The sequence below is a fragment of the Lissotriton vulgaris genome, chromosome 3_1 (genome assembly GCF_964263255.1).
Source record: "Lissotriton vulgaris chromosome 3_1, aLisVul1.2, whole genome shotgun sequence".
Classification (NCBI taxonomy): domain Eukaryota; kingdom Metazoa; phylum Chordata; class Amphibia; order Caudata; family Salamandridae; genus Lissotriton; species Lissotriton vulgaris.
In genome coordinates, this window is record NC_141689.1 from 1,668,750,178 (window position 1) to 1,668,771,134 (window position 20,957).

General features: G+C 42.8%; 1 protein-coding gene across 1 annotated transcript in view; it reads left to right on the top strand.

Annotated features, from left to right (window-relative positions):
- The window catches only part of ANK2 (ankyrin 2), an 874,236-nt gene that overhangs the window by 91,448 nt on the left and 761,831 nt on the right, over positions 1 to 20,957 (top strand). Inside the window, exon 2 of the mRNA XM_086962136.1 lies at positions 20,453 to 20,554. Coding sequence (XP_086818262.1) covers positions 20,453 to 20,554 — 102 coding nt within the window. The remainder of the gene's footprint in view (positions 1 to 20,452; positions 20,555 to 20,957) is intronic.

The following is a 20,957-nucleotide window of genomic DNA, read 5'->3' on the forward strand; positions in this document are numbered from 1 at the left end:
CAGCTGGCCCTCGCAGCATTCTCCACAGCCCCCATGCCTTCACTGGTTTATACTGCCGATAGGATTATTCATCGCCATTATGTTATATTCAGCAAACAATGTCAATTTTGTGTGCAATTTTGACATACCCAAAAAGATTTTTGCATGCTGTCAGTTGTTTAGTATTGATGACCAAAAACTTTATTTCATCCCTAATTACAGTTTTTTGAGAATTTGCCAAAGCGTTATGACAAATCAGTTATCCTGACAGTTTCAGTAATGATGTAGTGTCGATTTCCGGCTTTGCTGACAGTGATCAAAGAGGCTCATTAGTGTCCAAGCCATGGTGTTCCTAGGGGCATAGAAACGTTTTATGGAATTCCAGGTTGAGCGCATGGATACATTTTCCACATAGATGTTCTTAAAATAAGTTGCATAATTGCATGAACACGTGAAACCATTTTTCTAGCACTAGGCTTTCAAACCAGTGCTTTGTGGGAGCAGCAATCTTGTGTTTCAAGAAAATCAATTTGACTTTAAGTTCCAGCAGACAGATAGGTAAACTAAGGGGTCAATTGGTGTTTGGTGGGGGGAATGCCACAGCAAATCAAGGGGGCTTTTTCTCTACAAAGTCGCAGTTTCCTATCCTCATTTAGAGATGGGGAGCAGCTGGGTGGTCAATGGGGGACTCAGCTTGCCCTGCTGTTGGAAAACTCTGACCACGGTCCATCTGCCACATAGATAATGGACGGATGCACTGGAAGGCTCGCCCTACGTTGGGATTTTCAATGAATATTTGTATGCTTCAGAGTCATTGATTGTTACTTTGGGGTTCTGTTTTTTCGGAAAATAAAAAATATTGCTGACCAACCACAAGGACATGATGGCAGGAACACTTTTGTCAAAAGAATCCCTGCCAACAAGACAGAGGTCTCCAAATGCGGCAGACCGGCTTCTGCTTGGAAGGCGGATGAGGGGGATCCACCACACTAGCCTTCCACTCAATTTTAAATTAATTCCTAAAATTAGAAATAACAAAGCAACCTACAAACTATTGGGCTCATTTACAAGCCCCTTGCGCCACGGGTGCGTTACTTTTAATATGGGAAAAAGTGACGTACAGGAGACGAAAGGGGCTTGTAAATAAGCCCCTATGTTTTTAACCACACCGACGTCTCATTATTTGAACTGGTGATCCATGATCAATACATACCTAGTGCGATTATGGTCTATCTCAAGCTAAATCGTTTTTCAGATACCATGTTAGCAATTGACTCTGTCACTTGAAACCAAGCACTGCCAATTACAAACAGAATCCTTCCAGGAATTGGTTTGTGACCACAATTTCTAGGGCGTACAGCAGCACACAGCCTGTTATTGAAGCCGATTCAGAGCTAGGCCGCCATGATGTGGGTGAACGCATACTGGTCCAGCCGCTGGGTCTTCAAAGCTTAGTTAAATTTGAGATAGGTGCAAAGGACAGCACATACATCTTTACATTTGAAAGGCGCTCTGTACATTGTTCATGTTACATCATGTTCAGGAGAAGGTTTGAGGCATGATTTACTCTTAGAGAGCAGTGGAACTTCAGGTGATTCCCTGGTCAGAGTTGATGTTGCTTGTTAGCAGTCCTGAGTGTTCCGGAGAGTTCTGTAGTGTTCAGGGGAACATTTTACACCTGGCTGGCCTGCAAAACACCACCACTGCCTTTGTATCCTGGATTAACCCCTTCCCTGCTGGTGACGGAACCACTCCGTCATCAGCCGCGGTCGCGCTGTGCTGATGACGGAGCTGTTCCGTCTCGGCCCGCTCGGCACGCCTGCGCGGCGCGAATTCCGCGCCTTCGCTGAGCATTCTATTGAGCGGGCGGGGCCGTGACGGAACCGCTCCGTCATGAGCACAGCACAACCGCGGCTGGTGACGGAGCGGTTCCGTCACCAGCAGGGCGCGCCCCGCGCCCTCCCGCCCCCTTAGCACTGCGGCGGAATAGCCGCCGCAGTGAAGGGATTAAACTTCTATTAAGAAAATGCTACAAGTCTCTAGAATCTTCTGCTACAGGGATCAAGGGCAGTTTTAAGTTCATTGAAGAATTAAATGAAGTCCTGTATATTGCCCCACAGTGACTCTACTAGCTTCATTTTAAAGTATGCTTCTCGTGCGGCGCTGTGAGTTTCTAAGTGTACCCAAGAAATTCAGGCAAGAAAATCTGTGTGTGACGCGCAGCATCTTCAATACATTTCACTGTTTCAGGGACACCCTGTGCTTTTCGATACCAAACAAATGTTGCCCTGTATTTTTGGGCCTGGGCACAGTACAAATGCGAACCACACGAGCCCAGGACTGAAGAGACCCTAGATGAATTCTGCAAGCTGGTCAATACTTTTCATTTTCATTTTTGAAGAACCTCAGAATTTTTTGGCGTATGGTTCGGGTTTGTCTATTTGTTTTACAGATGTAAAGCAATACAAACTATGCAGCTTTTTGGCACTGCTCTGGAAAAATGAAATCAATCTGAAATCGTAGGTGTGGTCGCAAACTAGAACCAGCAGACGTGAGGAATACATTGAGGCTTGGACAAAATCCAGACGTCATTTCCGTCTTGGGAATTGAGGCAGGATGGAAGCATTTCATGAACCCTTGTTCTTTTATGAAACAAGTTTGACATATAGTCTACCCATACTCCAAGCACAGAGATTATTAAAACTGACCTTTAGCTCTGTCAATGTAATTACACAATTATTCTGACCCTTACAGCTTCATATTTTCCAGATGTAGTGTCTAAAGTTGTCCTCGGGCCAGCAAACCTGAGACGCAGCGGCTTCAGAAGATATTGAACTCATTGCAAGACACTGACAAAAAACTACACGCATCTGCAAACTTTCTCTTGTGGATGAAATGTGGCAAACCTATTTAAACATGACATCACCCAAAAAGTACCTTGCTGAATAGAGGCAGCATAGTTTAGTTTATTTGAGAGCAAAGGCTCAAATGTGAGCTGTAGGCCTCAATGTTTTCTGTTTTGTACTGGTTCTTGTTCAAGATTCCATGTAGGCCTGGATTTTGTCTCCCACAATAATATTAATCACAATACAAGTAGAATGGGTATCGGTAAGTCTGGAATTCGAAATTGCTTTTGGGCGATAAGTAATCCATATATATCCCTAGACTAGAGAATGGGATATAAAATCGGTAACCAGTGTTCCCGGACTGATTTCCGCATGTTGTCAAGTAATCCTGGCCTTTTTGTGGGGACAAATGTCTCCATGTTTGATTTGGAGAATTTGTCTCTGGTGTTACATGTGGCAATTTCACATGGGCTAATTATGCACATGAACATTTTGTGCATCTCATAGGAGTTTGAGTGGAAGCTACTGTACCCACTCAAATCAGTGACGAGAGGCTACTTGTAACATGGGCTTCAGTCTTTTCAGTATCACAAGGTGATGCTGACATGGCTGCTCAGATGGTGGTGTTCACACTACTATCTCAAGGGATAATGGAGCCGCTGGAGGTTCAGTTGTGTCCTAGTGATGTTGTTTTTGGCAGCTCGACCCAACCACGGTGCTTGTTTGGTTACTCACTTTTGGGCTGCCTGAGAGGTGTTGAACATAAATGGACATACACTGATCTATATACCAATGATCCATCAACAGTAAATATTTACCCTGTTTTGGACCGCTAACAACAATCCTTGTTCAGTAAAATCATATTATTAGTACCAAGGGCCTTTTATCCTCCTATTGTCTCACTCTCTCTGGGATGCAAATGTATGCATATTTGGATAAAAATAAGCTAAATATACCTTTGGAAAAATATGATGTTACAGCACACAAAAAACAAATAGAGTAGGTTCTATAAACATTATCTTCTACTTTCTATAGTACAAATACACGAACCTCAAACCTTTTCTAATAATAACCCCTCTCTCCTGTGTACATGAGACAATGATCCATATGGGGAATGCAACTCTCCTTTACCAGTCTTAACACTCCTTGAACTCCCCCACCTGGCCTGGTCTATTTCCTTACACATCTTTCTATAATCTCTAAACTATTTTTTTGCTACATATGCAAAACTCAGAGAGAACATATACATTACTGTTACTGTTGTTGTAGTATTCACTCATCTTTGCCCATTATCTCTATAACTCATTGGTCCTTACTTAAATCCTAGAGACAGTAACCTCAAGGAAGGCAGCTATCAAACAAAGAATTGGCTGTCCCTCCATGCGTCTGCAGTCTGTTATAATATACCTGTCTGATTTTTCGAAGTAGCTTGTCAAGTTTCTCCATGTACGCACAACCTGTCAAAATAGCCACATCTGCATGGTCTGCAAAAATGCTGGAAGATCTCATGCAAAAACCTCCTCTTGAGATGCTAATCTACCCTCAGAGGTCCCACTTTTCAAAGTTTCAGATGGAGAGGACTTACACAGGAAGCAAAGCAATATTCAGCAAAGTGGGCTGAGGAGTGGGGAATAGGCCATATGTGTGTGCCACACTTTCCTGACGTGTAGACATCTGAGACGAGTGAAGTTGGGGGTAACTTGAAAGTGATCAGACCAGTCTATATACATTGACTCCTTACATTCTGTAGTAGCCCCCACACATCATACAGTCATCAATCCTTTTGTTGTTGGATTTTTGTATAGCACTCACTCGACTGAAGATATCAGAGCACTTTATATGAGCACAAGTTGTGTTACAGACACATTCATTTTGTTAGGCACAGGGAGATTAAGTGATTTGCCCAGAATCACAGGATGTTGAGCGTCCCTGCTGAGACTTGAACTTGTTCCCCAGCTTCGAGGTTGAACACTCTAGCTGTTGAGCCACATCCTCTCTCCATGAAACACTGGAACCGCTACCTGTTCAGTTTTGGTAGAACGGGTGGATGGCAGCTCATTTTGACATTGCTGACACGTTCGTTCAAGATATTTGACTACATGATCAATAACTCTTTGTTAAACCTATGTCCACAGTAAATGTGGTCAGTGTATATTCAAAACCCTTCATTCCAGCTACCTGTTCAATGTTCTTCACTGTTATAGACCAACTTGGGTTCTCATTTAGAGTCTGGAGAATCAGAATCGCTCCCATAAATCACTGGTGCACCAGCCAAACTCATGATTTCTCCACTCTGTTTAGCACTAGTGGTGCCCTGTGTTTACAGCAGTGAAACCTCTGCTGGCTCCACCAGTGTAAGTCTCTGAACTCTCGGTCATCCCAGTGGTGTAGCTAAACCTTTTGCCGCCTGTGGTGGTCCCTGTTTTTGTGGCTAGAGCCGGGTATGGCGTTTCCTGCGTTTGCTGCCCCATGATGGCTGCAGGTAAGGGGGGATCAGCCACCCCCAAAGCTTGTGCGCCCGGGGTGGACCGCCCCCACCCCACCCCCGCAGCCCCTTGCTGCCCCACTGCATCTGCCAAAGAGCTTCCAGGTCCTCGTGACCTTATTGGAGGTGGAGCAACAGATGCAGATTTTCCCTGTCAATGTGCGCAACGCGGTGGATGGGAGGCACAGGAACAGAAAATGCAGAATGGCCCTAACATGCAGAGATAACTATCCATGTGCATCTGGGCTTAATATTTTTGTTTGGAGTAAGCAGACTCCAGCCTGGGGAGTTTATTTTCTCTAAATAAAAAGTTTACCTAGGGGGCCATTTAAACATGGCACTCGCTTGAGAAACCAGCAGTGCTGTGAAGGGAGACACCACAGCAGCGGCTCCCTTACGAGCAGAAAGATCCCCTACAGGCCGGTGGGGGTCTCTAAATAGAGTGCACCAGCTGCCAGGGTCTAAAAGGCCCCCTTAGATTTTCTATTAATGTGTATTTTTTTGAGTTGGGATTGTCACTCCACCGGCTGACAAAATCTAATCGTCTGTTCAGAATGACAATCAAAATATGCAAATAATCTCTATTTAAATTCATGACGAGCATATGTTTGTCATACTTAATTAGTTTTGATTTTCTGAAAACCTCACTTCATTTACTATTCAGTGGACTGATAATCCCAGTTATTTTGCTTAGAACGAGAGCCTTTGACTGCATATTAAACGTGACAATGACAACTAGATGGCCCAGGGAGGTGTCTACTCACCGCTGACAGCGGATTGTGATTACATGCCTTAAGTCTGAATCTGAAGTTGATGACCTGAGTAGCATTAAACTGGGTAATACAATTTACGATTATCTACAGGCTAAACAGCAATATTAAGAGGTGTATAAATAAAGTTATTATTCTAACTTTATGTCTTCTCCTGTTTATATGTACATTGCACCTTTCCGCAGATCTTACTCTGATACAGGTTATATTTTACACAGATCTGGATCACATTATGATTGTTAATGGAATAGTGCATCTTTTTCTCAGGAGTTCATAAACTTATTTATTATCAAGTTTTTTTATACCGTCATTTTTCATATTTGAAATGAGTTGATAATATAAAATGTGTAGCACGTGAAAACAAATCAAAAATCATAGTCTATAATAGCATAAACTCAAAAAGATCTGCTGCAAAAATATCTACCATGCATACATTTCAACCCATAAACATTTTGCTATCCCGCTAAACCGACTAACCAATGTTTTCCCTCAAACATGGTAGAATAGAAGAAGTTAGGATTATAATTTATCACAGTTTTTCAATTAAGGGCAAGTGAGTTTGTTTGGATTTGGAAATTTAAAACAGGTTGATTTCCTTGAGGGTGATATTGATATAGTGTACATATTTTGACAGATTTGTTTTATTTGTATTTTTTTGTCCATGATTTCACTTACCACAAGGCCTATTCTATCTGTGGCAAGGTGGGTACATTTGAATGATAATACTCCTTAGGTCGGCACATTTCAACATTTAAACATATTTTGCAGATTAATTACCTCATTGGCTTTATATTAATGGTTTGCACTGCAGTAGTTACAAAGACAAATACGTATGGGCTTACCAGAGCTTCATTTAACTAGGAGCCTAGCATATGCAAGCATTTTTCTATAATATGCGAGAGGCCATATTTTGTATTTTTAGAAATTGAATTCTCTGGAATAAATTTGGCGATAGACCAGCTCCTTAGAGCATTCACATTTTTTAAAATTAGGTATTGTTACGCCTTCCCAGTGTTGACACTAGGGGGCAGATTTACAAGCCCCTTGCACCACTTTTGCGTCTTTTTTAACATGGGAAAATTGACACAAAAGTGGCGCAAGGGGCTTGTAAATCTGCCCCTAAGTTTGTGTAGGTGTGGGCAAAATTCCCGCCTCTAGTAAGGAAGAGATGCAGGGCGAACTTCATGAGGGTCTTCGAGGAGCGGTGTAAGTGCTGCTCTTGTGAAACCGCTCAACGATGCTGAAGGTTCTTTGGATTTACAAAGCTCCAAGTATTTATTCTCCTGAGGTTGTAACTGCCTCTGTCACTTCTGTACTCACAGTGCTCTCCTGGGACTTGTCACATTCAAGTCCCTGTACTTCTTTACATGGTATTTGTGTGGATCACGTTCCACTGTCATGTTCATCGTGACAGTTTCACATGAAATAACATTGTGTCAATTGTCATGCCAGAATGTGCATTGACCCATGTTAATAGCATAGTCAAAGTGATGTTTTAATGCACTTTTATATTGGTAATTAAAATGCTACTTTTTGCCGAAAGAAGTTAACACCATAGTTCATTCAAATCTCCTTTACCTCTCTGTCTACTTGTCTACTACACCCAACCATCATGGATTTCTTGCTGGTACCCTAACCCTTCCTACTCACCCACTTGTATTCTCTGTATCATTCCTTGTTTGGTACTCCAAGGGTTTTGATTAATGGGGTGGCTAGTGTTTACGTTGTAACGCGAACATATGGGCAGGTTTTACATGGGGAAGGAGTGGGGGAGGTTATCGCGCTCAGTAAACGCAGCAGATTTAGAGAACCACATAGCACGTTAGGTAATTGTTCACGGGGTGATTCACAAATCAGAATGTCACTAATATATTTGGGTATTTTTGACAATGTTGTGGCATTGAGGACTAATGTGGGTTGGTAATTTTTCCTACTTTTAATTTCAACAGCTTCCCCTGACGAAGGGCCAAAAAGAAGTGCCCGAAATGCATTGGGATTTTAACTAAAGCTGTCTTTCATGAATTGTATATCCTTGACGTGAAGTAGTACGAGGCTTGGATGGGCACAACTATTTTATGTGAAGCTAAAGGATATTTGGACTGTTCCATCGTGTTAAAGCCAAACAAGTTTGATTACATGTGGAAAATACGACAAAATAAAAACAAACGTTAAACAAAATAAGATTGTGACGTGCTCTGTAGAAGCTGTGCGATTGGTTTTGCAGCACTGGTCTGCTGCTATGTATGGAATCAGCTCCAAGGGTCTCGCCATGTCATTCCACTTTGTACACCAGTAGCCCATTGCATTCGTCTCTCTTTAACATATATTTAGTATAAATCCAGTATTTCAGGAATTTATGCCAATTTTCAAGCTGGCTGGAATTTTACATGCTGCCACAGTGAGGTTATCTAGAACTAATTATTGTCCTGCAATGGTTTTGTAACACATTTTCATAGTCGAAGTTTGTTTTTCACGCAATATTATTAGTTTCTTCACCTAAGAAATCATCAGTGATTTGTACAATGTTTACACAACTTCCTTTTTACCTACCAATAGTGCTTAATTTGTAAAATAATATCTGCTGGTGAGCAAAGTTTAGCTCAGAAGCCTCTGGTCGGCACTACTGCCAAATACGAAGGCTGCTTACTCTTGATTCCACCTCAAGCCTCTTTATCCCACCCCCAAACATTCCCTGACTCTTTATCTCACTCTAGCAGCTTCTCTGTCATGCCTGCTTTCCTCCTTTGTCACTGTTTTCCCATCTTTCGCTTTCCCTGCTTTTGTGTTTTTTTTAATCTCTCTCTTACTCTGGATCAAAGTCTGTGTTGAGAAAATAAGTTCCCAAAACTAAGTGCTGGTGGGCCCCTCCTGTAACCATCAGGTCAAATTATGCACTGCCCGCTAGTTAAACAAATGCATGGTAGCTTGAAATGTGACATCATTACAGCATCTACTAACACAAGCAGTGTGTGCTGTTGTCGTATAAGACCCCGAGGAATTCCATTGCATTTTGTCCTTGAATACAAAACATCTTTCTAATGAAAATGAGATCCGTCAACCTTCAGAAGTGCCACCGCTATGCAGATATAGGATGAGGTCGTGCAGGTTACTGTGGTGTGCTTGCATTAGTTGAGTTCAGACTGCATCACGGTTTTAGACTTTTCCAGACTATTTTGCTCGAATATCTGGAGCTACAGACAGTTTGATGTCCCAAAGGAAGAGGGAAATATTGAATTTCGTGTATAACTAGCTGTTTGAAAGGAAGATTCACTAAGAGCAGCAACCATACTTTGACTACGCAAAGCGTGCACAAGGTGACACCCACCCACAGTTATACTGACAGGGAAACAATCTTTAGCCAAAGGCAGACAAAATGCGACAAAAAAGGGATTGAACAGGGCTCCTAAAGTATTTTCTCTATTTCTATTTGCGTGTCGAAATATGTGCATACAATTATATAGAAGGTAGAGATCTTATGCATGCACTCCTACATGCATAGCAGGAGTGGAGGAGGGCCGTGCCCTTGCTTAAAGCTGCATTGCTACAGTATTTCCGATTGATTGTGTGACAATGTGACCTTGAGAGTTCCAGTATTTTCCACTTAGGCTCGTGACAGCTGTTACTTTTAGCCACCATATACCACGAGGCCCCCATTCAGCTGCCTTACACCTGAAGCCCAATTAAATGTTTCACGCGCCATGCGCGTCACATCAGACCGAAGTCACATGCTTGCACAAGTGACAGGAATGCTGTTACGCATGCCCTTAAGCATGCTCTATTTCAATCTTAATGAGTCCTTTACTGCATCTAATTAAGGCAGCCCTATAAAAAAACAACAACCAGATTCAGCTGGAACCAGTAGGTAATTTCTGGCTACCGTGTCTGCCCCCAGCATCCAAGTTATATTCCAACCTGTATTTTCCCAGAAATTTTCTAAGCGCCTAACATTTCCTGGAAGCGTACGCAGGAATATATATTGATGCATAGATCATGACACTGAGGGATCACATCCCATGTAGCTTTGCGTATTCAGGAGTGCGGTGGTGTCTAAAAACAACCTACATGTTGGCCAACCTGGCTATTCTCTTGAAGTGCCACCTGAATACCAGCTTTTTGAAAGTAGACAGTTTGGGTGTGTAAACTGTACAATAGGGATTAGCCATTTTAGGCTGCCGTTGTACAAAATCGCTAAGTAAACAACAGTGCCTTTGGGTCGTGTGTGCGCTTTGTGAATACACCTCACGCTGCACGATTAAAGCTACGGCCAGCATAGAGCTGAATGGTCTGAGCATCTGTGCCAAATCCTACAGTTTACAGGATTTTAAGAGACCTGGCTTAGCCTCTCATTCTTCCGAGGTTGATGTAATGAGTACTACCAGCTTGGGTAATGATTGGCTGTTACCAAACAGAGTAAAGACTAATATGATAGTATTTTCTATTGTTATTTTAGCCATGGGTTTTATTTGATATCCCATTGGAAGTCAGAGCTGCATTCAACACAGTCAATAAGAGCTTTTGGCTTTCACATCTTCAGCCCTCCTATCACTGGCCAAGACATGAAATGGATATAATCCATCCTAAGAGGGCTCGTGCAATATGGACTAATAGGCACATTCACATAATGTTCTTCTAACATCATAAGGAGATACAGGAGAGGACGTGAGGTAATGGCCACAGTTGCTGACTTTGCTGCTGGGGAACCACGTTAGAGCCCCGGCGTTAGCTCAATATTCTGTGATTCTGGGCATCACTAAGGTCCTAATTTAGATGTTGGTGGATGGGTCACTCCGTCACAATGGTTACAAATATCCCATCCAACAAAATATAAATCCAAGTTTATCCTATGGGATTTATATCTCGGCGGATGAGATATCTGTCGCCGTTGTGACAGACTAACCCATCCGCCAACATCTAAATCAGCCCTTAATCTCCCAAAACAAACAAAAAATGTATCTGTCCTTGCGCAATGCTAATGTAATGCACTCCCGCACCTTAGGGTCAAGTTCCCGCTATATAAAACTGCCCCCAAAAAAATGAGGCAATCCCATAAGATCAATGTTATCTCAATACTTTTCGATATTTACCTAATACTAATAGCAAGTGCCACTCAGTAAGAAGGAAGTGCCTTCCACACATACGTGGTTGATACTAATCTGCACATTAAATGATATGACCGACTAGTCTTAAAGTGAACCTAGACAAATCTTCTTTTGGACTCAGGCTCTCGGGAAGGTCTCCAAGCAACGTACCACATTAGAATTAGACTTTGTAAGACCTTTCTTGTTATTTTCCTGTCTATTATCCCAATGGCTCTGCTTCTTTAAAATATGTTATTCCCAATTTTTCAAAGTCCAGCCACTAACACCCCGTGACTCTCCAGAGTTATTTTTTTTATTGTTATTTCTCATGTTGTTTCACTGCCATTGTATCAGTGCTAGATATTCACTTGTTGGGGAGCCCATCTTGTATTTTCTCAAGCGCTTAGAAGCAGCCTTCTGGCAATAATACTCCAATAATTATTGTCCATGCAAGTGTTTACTACAAACTTTGTCAAGACTTGTAAATAGATTATTAATTGGGAAGGATGTAGGTTCTTCTCAGGTAATAAGCCTGCAACCTTCTATCTACTGAGAACAAGGTACCCCTGAGTAGCACTTGACTCTTTCAGGGGAGCGTGGCAGAATACTACATGCCTTAACCAGGGGACGTGGCGTTGGCTAGCACCACAGTCCACAGATGTGCAACCAACAACACCCAGTAAATGATTGTCCAGTCCCTGCTTTTTCTTATAATTTTATGTATAAATTAACAAATATGTACATGATGTCAGGTGGAAATGCCTATGGTGACACCGTCCTAACAGTTAAAACCAGACCCTGGATTCTAAGACCATCATACCCTGGCATAGACTATACACAATGCAATGGGTGTGTAGTTATTAAAAAGCAGACCTATTGGCTTTGTGGAGTTTTATCAAATAAATAAATGCAGAAATATGTCACCATACACCAATGCAAAATCAAAAATCCCTAAGGTTGTATCCTCTTACAGTGGCAATCATGAATACCTGTCATAATTGACTACTCAGGTAACGTAATGTATTTTGCTCCTGGGAGTGCGCTGCAGTCCCCAGGAGTGGGTTCTTCATGCCTCTCAGCCTCGAAATTGTTCCATTATTTGAGAGCCTCATTTTACTGCCTTCCCTACTCGCACAGGACCTGTCTCCTATGTGGGCATCTGGCATTTATCCTGTGGAATGGCCTTCCCAAGCAAAACGACCATGACATCAACACAGAGTGCTCTCCCTGCCTGAACCCTCCAGGTCCCATGGGTTCCTTTAGCCACTGGAAGAGCACCTGGGTCAGTGGAAGTCAGGGCCCCATCCTTCTGGAGCTCACACTCCTTCAGGATCAGTCCATAGAAGATCCATGGGAAACATCTAGGCTCCCCCTTGAGGGTCCATCATTCTCCTGTCCTACAGAGAGTGTAGGGGGACAGCGCCACAGACCCCAGAGAAATAAGATATGTCCGCGGGATGAACCGAAATCAGACATCCTTGAGATCATCTTTGTAGTTTGGCAGGGTGTCTTTTCACCTCCAGCTGGGTATTCCTCTGGTTCTCTTCTCCCAGGTCCAGACGATTCTGAAACATTTCTCCCTGTGCAGGGGTTTTAAAGAGGGGGTGAAATACTCTAGAACATAGGCACCCCTGCCCAACCCCAAGATGACACATCATTAGTCCATCCCTGCCCCAACCCTCCCACAGATCATTTCAGTAATTTCCAAGATGGCAACATCAAGTTGTCTATTGAAAGGCCTTCATCTGAGAGCACAAGCCCTTGTCCTAACTGCCACAGCTGCCTATCCTCTCCACTCTAAAACTTCAAAATGCAGCCCCTCCGCTCACTGTCCCTCAAGGTCTGGCTACTCGCCTTTGTTTTAGTTGGGTTGAGCCTTCCCATGCCAGGTGCAGTGTGAACAGTAATTAGCACATGCAGATTTTGTCTCCACCCTTTTCTCTAATGGCTGAGTCAATTGGTAGCCTTACATGCTGAATCAGTTCACGTGTGCACATGTTCTCATGCAACCAGTCCAGATCCTCTGACCCTGGCTGCGCAGAAGTGTACTTTATCTTAAAATGTGGATAGTGGGGACACCTGGGTGGGGGGGGGCTTGCACTCCCAATCCATAATTAAAACAGTTTACAGTGAGTGAGACTCACTCACGGCGGAAGACCAGAAACCAGGTAGTCCAAAGAGTGAAGAATCCAGGGGGACTAAATGATGCAGAGCCCATTTCTCATAGGAAGCAGTCCTTAATTCGAGCCAGTGGTTTCCGGCGCTCTGCACATGGCACTTAGTTGTCAACACTGGCACTTCCAACCGTCTGTCACATTGTTTGTAAAATGTAGAGATGATCATACACCAGTTGTATATTCCTTCCATATACATTAAAACAGTGAATACCTGCTGCCTAAGCCATTCTAACCTCATCGCTGCTAAAGGAATTTTCCCCCTTTGCTGGCCCCGATCTAAATGGGTGTGGTCGTGACGGAACCATTCCGTCATCAGCACAGCCCAACCGTGACTGATGACGGAATGGTTCCGTCACAAGCTTCGAAGGGGCTAATAGCTTTGGGGGCATGAGATGTTCTGAAGAGGGCTCCAGCACTTATGTTTTTACAAATTAAACACTGATAGGAAGACATTGGTGATGGTACATTTCATGTTAAAGCAGTTGTAAGATGAGTAAATTTCAACATGCCGGGAGCTTCTTTTGAGTTGTTGGCATCCTCAGTAGAGTGGCAGCCAGTTCTTGAACACAGGTTGCATTCACAGTTCCCGGAACATTGTGTTCTAAAGGAGCCCAAGAAGATTAATGTCGAACATTGGAGAATAAAGCAGAAAATCAAGGAAGTTACCCTTGAGTATAAACACTCCACGCTGATGGGTTCATGGTCAGATTGAATAGAGTATTGGGGATATGGATTTTATTGCATTATTGGATGGGGTCTAATAAATTATGTATGATGTCTGACGCAACTTTCCTGTATTTATCAGATGTTGTCCTTGAACTCCTGTTCCCCATCCACTCCTTGTGATGCAGATCTGTATCACAGCCTAGTGCACTCTCAGTATATTCAATGCAGAATTAAATTACCGCCCTGCCATTCCCCGACACACGTCAGGCAATAAGAAAGTTAGTTGTTATCGCTGCTTAATGACGTACTCTCAAACAGTGGACCTTCTATTGGTAACACTCCATTGATCTGCCAGTATTGATCACATTGTGCCATTGCACTCTCCAATAACAGATTGTGTGCAGGGTCTCCTATAGTGTAAAACTATCAAGCTTTAAAGCACCCTATAGAGAACCATTATAGGATTGGAATTAGTGTTTACGGTGACGTGGATGGAAGAGTCTGAATGTCCAGGGGCGATTCAGTCTATTGGGACTTTATATCATGACCGTGGACATGTTTGTTTGCTGGACAGTCTGAGTGGCTTACAGTCGGCTGTGATAACCGATGATTGTTTAGGTCTAACGCAGGACCATTAAGGTGTTTGAGTGTTATGTCACTTGCCCTGATTACAGTTGACTGCGCTGGTGTTCCAGATGTGGTGGTTCCCATTTAGTTTGCATGCGCCTTTTGAACGGCCTCCTTCGAGTACGTTCGGCCCAAGGAGAACTCAAGGGTGGCTTTCTGGGGATTTGTGGCTGTTCTGGAGAAGTGTGCTTTACTGGTCGGTCCAGGTTGGATCATTTTAGAAATTGTGCGCCATGTCTTCAACAAACCGGCCTGCACATTTGTAATATGTACATTTCAAAGAAAATGGGAAAAAGTGCAAGATGGGACATCTAAAACAAGCAACTCTTGACTTTCATCTGTAAAGGGTTAATTCCAGTTGCGGCTGGCATGTAAGGAGGGTGGTGAGGTGGGGACCAAAATTAAAAAGAAGTTAAAACAAAAATATCGTTCCACTTACCTTCCTGGCACGACGTCCTCCTCTCTAGGGTCTTCTCTACATGCATATTATTTAACAACAAGGGGTGGTGATGGACAGAGTTTCTGAATTAAGCAGAATACTCTCACCCAGTCAAGAGATCAGGGCTAGATCCAACACCGTTTTTTAGCTCACTGCACCATCCCAGCTCAGAACCTGGCTATATGCAAATTAGTCTGTTCCTGTCCCAGTGCATGATGGGAACAGGGCACACCAAACTACCAAGCCAATTCTTACACTGGGAAGGAAACAAGCTTCCGGGGACCGGTTTCTGGCATTTCAGCCGTCGTCGGCCCGGCTTGCTTGAATCCTGATGGTGCAATGAGCAAGGGACTCACATCTGAGTATACCCTTCCACGCTTAGGGTGGACAAAATATTTAACAACAAGGGGTGGTGATGGACAGAGTTTCTGAATTAGGCAGAATATTCTCACCCAGTCAAGAGATCAGGGCTAGATCCAACACCGTTTTTTAGCTCACTGCACCATCCCAGCTCAGAACCTGGCTATATGCAAATTAGTCTGTTCCTTGGTAGTTTGGTCTGCCCTGTTCCCATGATGCACTGGGCCAGGGACAGACTAATTTGCATGTAGCCAGGTTCTAGGCTGGGATGGTGCAGTGAGCTAAAAAACGGTGATGGATCAAGCCCTGATCTTTGGACTGGGTAGGAGTGTTCTGCTTAATTCAGATACTCTGTCCATCACCACCCCCTTTTCTGAATCGTTTTGTCCACCATAAGCGTGGAAGGGTATGCTCAGACATGAGTCCCTTGCTCACTGAACCATCAGGATTCAAGCAAGCCGGGCTGAAGACGGCAGTAATGCCAGAAACCGGTCCCCGGAAGCTTGTTTCCTTTCCAGTAAAAGAATTGGCTTGGTAGTTTGGTCTGCCCTGTTCCCATGATGCACTGGGCCAGGGACAGACTAATTTGCATGTAGCCAGGTTCTAGGCTGGGATGGTGCAGTGAGCTAAAAAACGGTGATGGATCAAGCCCTGATCTTTGGACTGGGTAGGAGTGTTCTGCTTAATTCAGATACTCTGTCCATCACCACCCCCTTTTCTGAATCGTTTTGTCCACCATAAGCGTGGAAGAGTATGCTCAGACATGAGTCCCTTGCTCACTGCACCATCAGGATTCAAGCATGCCGGGCTGAAGACGGCTGTAATGCCAGAAACCGGTCCCCGGAAGCTTGTTTCCTTTCCAGTAAAAGAATTGGCTTGGTAGTTTGGTCTGCCCTGTTCCCATGATGCACTGGGCCAGGGACAGACTAATTTGCATGTAGCCAGGTTCTAGGCTGGGATGGTGCAGGGAGCTAAAAAACGGTGATGGATCAAGCCCTGATCTTTGGACTGGGTAGGAGTGTTCTGCTTAATTCAGATACTCTGTCCATCACCACCCCCTTTTCTGAATCGTTTTGTCCACCATAAGCGTGGAAGGGTATGCTCAGACATGAGTCCCTTGCTCACTGCACCATCAGGATTCAAGCAAGCCGGGCTGAAGACGGCTGTAATGCCAGAAACCGGTCCCCGGAAGCTTGTTTCCTTTCCAGTAAAAGAATTGGCTTGGTAGTTTGGTCTGCCCTGTTCCCATGATGCACTGGGCCAGGGACAGACTAATTTGCATGTAGCCAGGTTCTAGGCTGGGATGGTGCAGTGAGCTAAAAACGGTGATCGATCAAGCCCTGATCTTTGGACTGGGTAGGAGTGTTCTGCTTAATTCAGATACTCTGTCCATCACCACCCCCTTTTCTGAATCGTTTTGTCCACCATAAGCGTGGAAGGGTATGCTCAGACATGAGTCCCTTGCTCACTGCACCATCAGGATTCAAGCAAGCCGGGCTGAAGACGGCTGTAATGCCAGAAACCGGTCCCCGGAAGCTTGTTTCCTTTCCAGTAAAAGAATTGGCTTGGTAGTTTGGTCTGCCCTGTTCCCATGATGCACTGGGCCAGGGACAGACTAATTTGCATGTAGCCAGGTTCTAGGCTGGGATGGTGCAGTGAGCTAAAAAACGGTGATGGATCAAGCCCTGATCTTTGGACTGGGTAGGAGTGTTCTGCTTAATTCAGATACTCTGTCCATCACCACCCCCTTTTCTGAATTGTTTTGTCCACCATAAGCGTGGAAGGGTATGCTCAGACATGAGTCCCTTGCTCACTGCACCATCAGGATTCAAGCAAGCCGGACTGAAGACGGCTGTAATGCCAGAAACCGGTCCCCGGAAGCTTGTTTCCTTTCCAGTAAAATAATTGGCTTGGTAGTTTGGTCTGCCCTGTTCCCATGATGCACTGGGCCAGGGACAGACTAATTTGCATGTAGCCAGGTTCTAGGCTGGGATGGTGCAGTGAGCTAAAAAACGGTGATGGATCAAGCCCTGATCTTTGGACTGGGTAGGAGTGTTCTGCCTAATTCAGATACTCTGTCCATCACCACCCCCTTTTCTGAATCGTTCTCTACATGCAGGCATGCAGGCAGGCTCCAGGAAACTGCAGTAGCTAATCCTGATCCTGCATGAGAGCAGCATCAGGATTGGTGAGAGCAGCCTCTCTTGCTGCTCTTTAACCCAGCCCTATGCTCTGTTAGAGTGGTTTAAAATGTGTATGTTTGTCTGGCCTTGGCAAGATGACTGGCCAAAAGGAAATGCACACTTTAAACCTAAAGTGCCCTGCCTATCACTCCTTTCTGCTGCTGCCCGACTGACGGCAACAGAAATCAGAGAGTCAATACACAACCAAAGGATGAGGAGGTAAAGTACAAAATGCTGGTCGTACACTGGATTCCAGCTGTAAAATGAATACAGATGTGGACCTTATACGTTCTGTCTTTGTCGTATCCACAAGGGTGTGCCTGTTAGTACGTCCTTCACAGGACTTATAGCTGGTTCGCCTATGCTAGCATAGAATGTTGTATTTCAATTTTTCCACTGGGGAGCAGTGTATGAGTTCGGTGCTGCTCTCCCTGCATAGATATGTTTGCTGCCCAAGCAGAGATTTGTATTGGGTGCTTATAAAGACACATGCATAATTTATAGCTATGGAGAAATAGTGTTCCTGGGTACTATTGTAGACTGGAGTATGGAAGTTTTGTAATACTTCCTCTTAGATTTACTCAAAAACCTTGAAGCTTTCAAGCATTATATCAGGATAATTGGGTGCTAACATATGTAGTTCAATCTCAATTTTTTTAATACTTTGCTTGGGGATAACATTTGCGACATGGCCTTATACCATGTTGGGCGGGCTCTCTAGCCAGTTGCCTTTTTTTATTCACTTTACTGGCAGTAATCCCATGGCATTATGTTTTTAGTGCTCATTGCTCCCAGGCGTGCACTCTCCCAAAAAATTTCAATAATTTGCCCACAGCGTTATTTCCCACTTTTCAAGCAAGGCTTCTATCTACGAGTTCAGTTTAAATTAATGTCTACGCAATGGCATATTAAATAATGTGCTCATTAAACTAAAATTAACTTTTATTTAAACAAAAAAAAACTACATACCCAGCACTAGGAGAACATAAAGCAGGATATCCCAGAAACAGACGGCAAGACAGATTAACACATGCGAAATGTGTTAATTACAATGACAGTGGTGCAGCGTGATTTATAGTTACCCGAGCATGAATCCTGAAGTTGTCTCATCTTATTTGGTGTATAATGTGAAATAAGCTTAACTGTACACAAAATAATTTAAATAAATGATTAGACAAATTTCTCTGGATTGGGAGCTTTCCCAATACCACAATAGGATAATGCTGACACCACATGCCATGGAGATGTGGCCTCTTAAGCTGGTTTCGGATCGAAGTTCATTAAGCATTTCTGAACTAATTGTATAAAAACACCCTATGAGATTTTGTTTTTGCATTGTTGATTCAGCACTGATCCCTAATAAGTCGAAAATTGGAGTTTGCAAAAATTAATTAACTATTTCATTGAGATTTCAAAAGGATTGTCGAACTGTGAGATGCAGTCATTTATAATTTATACCACGATTGTGTTAATCAAAAGGAGCTTTATGTTCTGCAATTGTCTATGTTGGATTGTTGCTGGAGTCCTTATCCAATCAGCCTAAAACGCATTTCGTTGTTGTATAGTATGCTTCAATTCAAACAAGGAATGAGTTATTATCAATCAAGTCTATTACAGGGTTGAAATATCTAAAAATCCACTCCACGTTAATAGACTTAGGGGCATATTATCAAGAAACGACGTTAACAATATCGCCGCTTTAGCGGCAGAAAACTGCTGCTAAAGCGGTGATAATGGGCTTGATAATATGCCCTTGTGAATTCCCATAGAAGCCCATGTTCTGGTGTGAACATGGGCTTCTATGAGAATTCTTTAGGCCATATTATCTAACCCTTTATCGCCGCTTTAGCAGCAGTTTTCTGCCGCTAAAGTGGCGATAATGTTAACCCTGTGCTTGACAATATGCCCCTTAGTATAATGTTGTTATGCTGGTACAATAGCACATCCATTTTTTATGATGCTTAAATTTACTGCTGGCCACATTCTATCCAGAGGCTTATGGGTAAGAAATAGTCAATAGATTGTAGGTATTTTTGTTATTATACAAAAGTTGCAAAGTGGAGCGATTTCTCGTCTTTACTTTCTTTAACAGGATGACAAGGTGATTTTTTACAGTTAAAGAATAGTTGGTTTGATGTACTTTGCAGACGACATTTCTTGAGCAAAAGGCCCAAGCATTTAATTTGTGCAAATGTATTGCTTTTTGTTTTATCTGGACTGACTTGTGTATAATGTGACTGCACTATCGTACAAGTACCCCCAATTTATTATTTTGAAATATTTCTGAGGAATCCACTACGATCTTAGCGTGGCAAATCCATTCGGTGTTTTGTTTGACAAATGACATTGTATATATATCGAGCTCCTGGATTAAATTGAAATGAAACATAAATAGCACCTTTTTTCGCCAAGACAACTCAAATAAAAAAATAAAAAAGAAGGAAAATTACCTAACCAGTTTGTGGATTCTAATATATGCCAGGACCAGAACTGTGATATTTTTGTTGAATTGGAAGAGTCAAAGGTTCAGTTCACTGTCCTAATTTTCTAAAAAGAACCCAAAAAAAAATAAATAAAAAAAAAATCTCAACTTTGTTCCTGTTTTAGATACATCAGAATGTATGTAGCTCAACTTCTGTTGTAAAAATTATCTAGAAAATCATTAAAAATCATCTTTAAAAGCTCACCTGTTCAGAAACCAAATTAAACCTGAAAATTAATGCACCTTTTTCATCTCCTTTGCTCTGATGTTTCTTTGGTTTGATGTGCCGTGTAGTGTGCAAATCATAGTCTTCTCATGTGCCCTCGACTTAAACCATTTTTTGTGTCTCTCCCTTTGCAGTCGGACAGCAACGCAAGTTTCCTCCGTGCTGCCAGGGCTGGCAATCTGGATAAGGTTGTGGAGTACATTAAGGGAGGAATAGACATCAACACATGCAATCAGGTAAGACCTTGATTACAAACGTGCGTGTTTATGTAGGGCCAATGTATGTCTTGGACACTGTGGGCTCTGATTCAACGCAATGTCAAAGTGAAGACAGTACCACACAAATACTTTGTATTGGAAAGCAAAGTCCCTATTTCATCAAATATTTCACATTTGTTGATAGAGCATTCATTGTTAGAGTATAATTAAGTCGGGTTGGCATTATATTACATGTATATTGTATTTTTTCTGTATTTCATCTGCTCTGATACAAGCTTTGTTTGCTTCTCATTTAAATGACATATTTAAAAAGAAATGAGAAAAAAATTCCACTGTATTTGCATTTATAACATGTTCACACTGCATCAGTCTTCCACTCATGTTTTTGTGCCGAAAGCTTATATTTAGTTTTACATATATT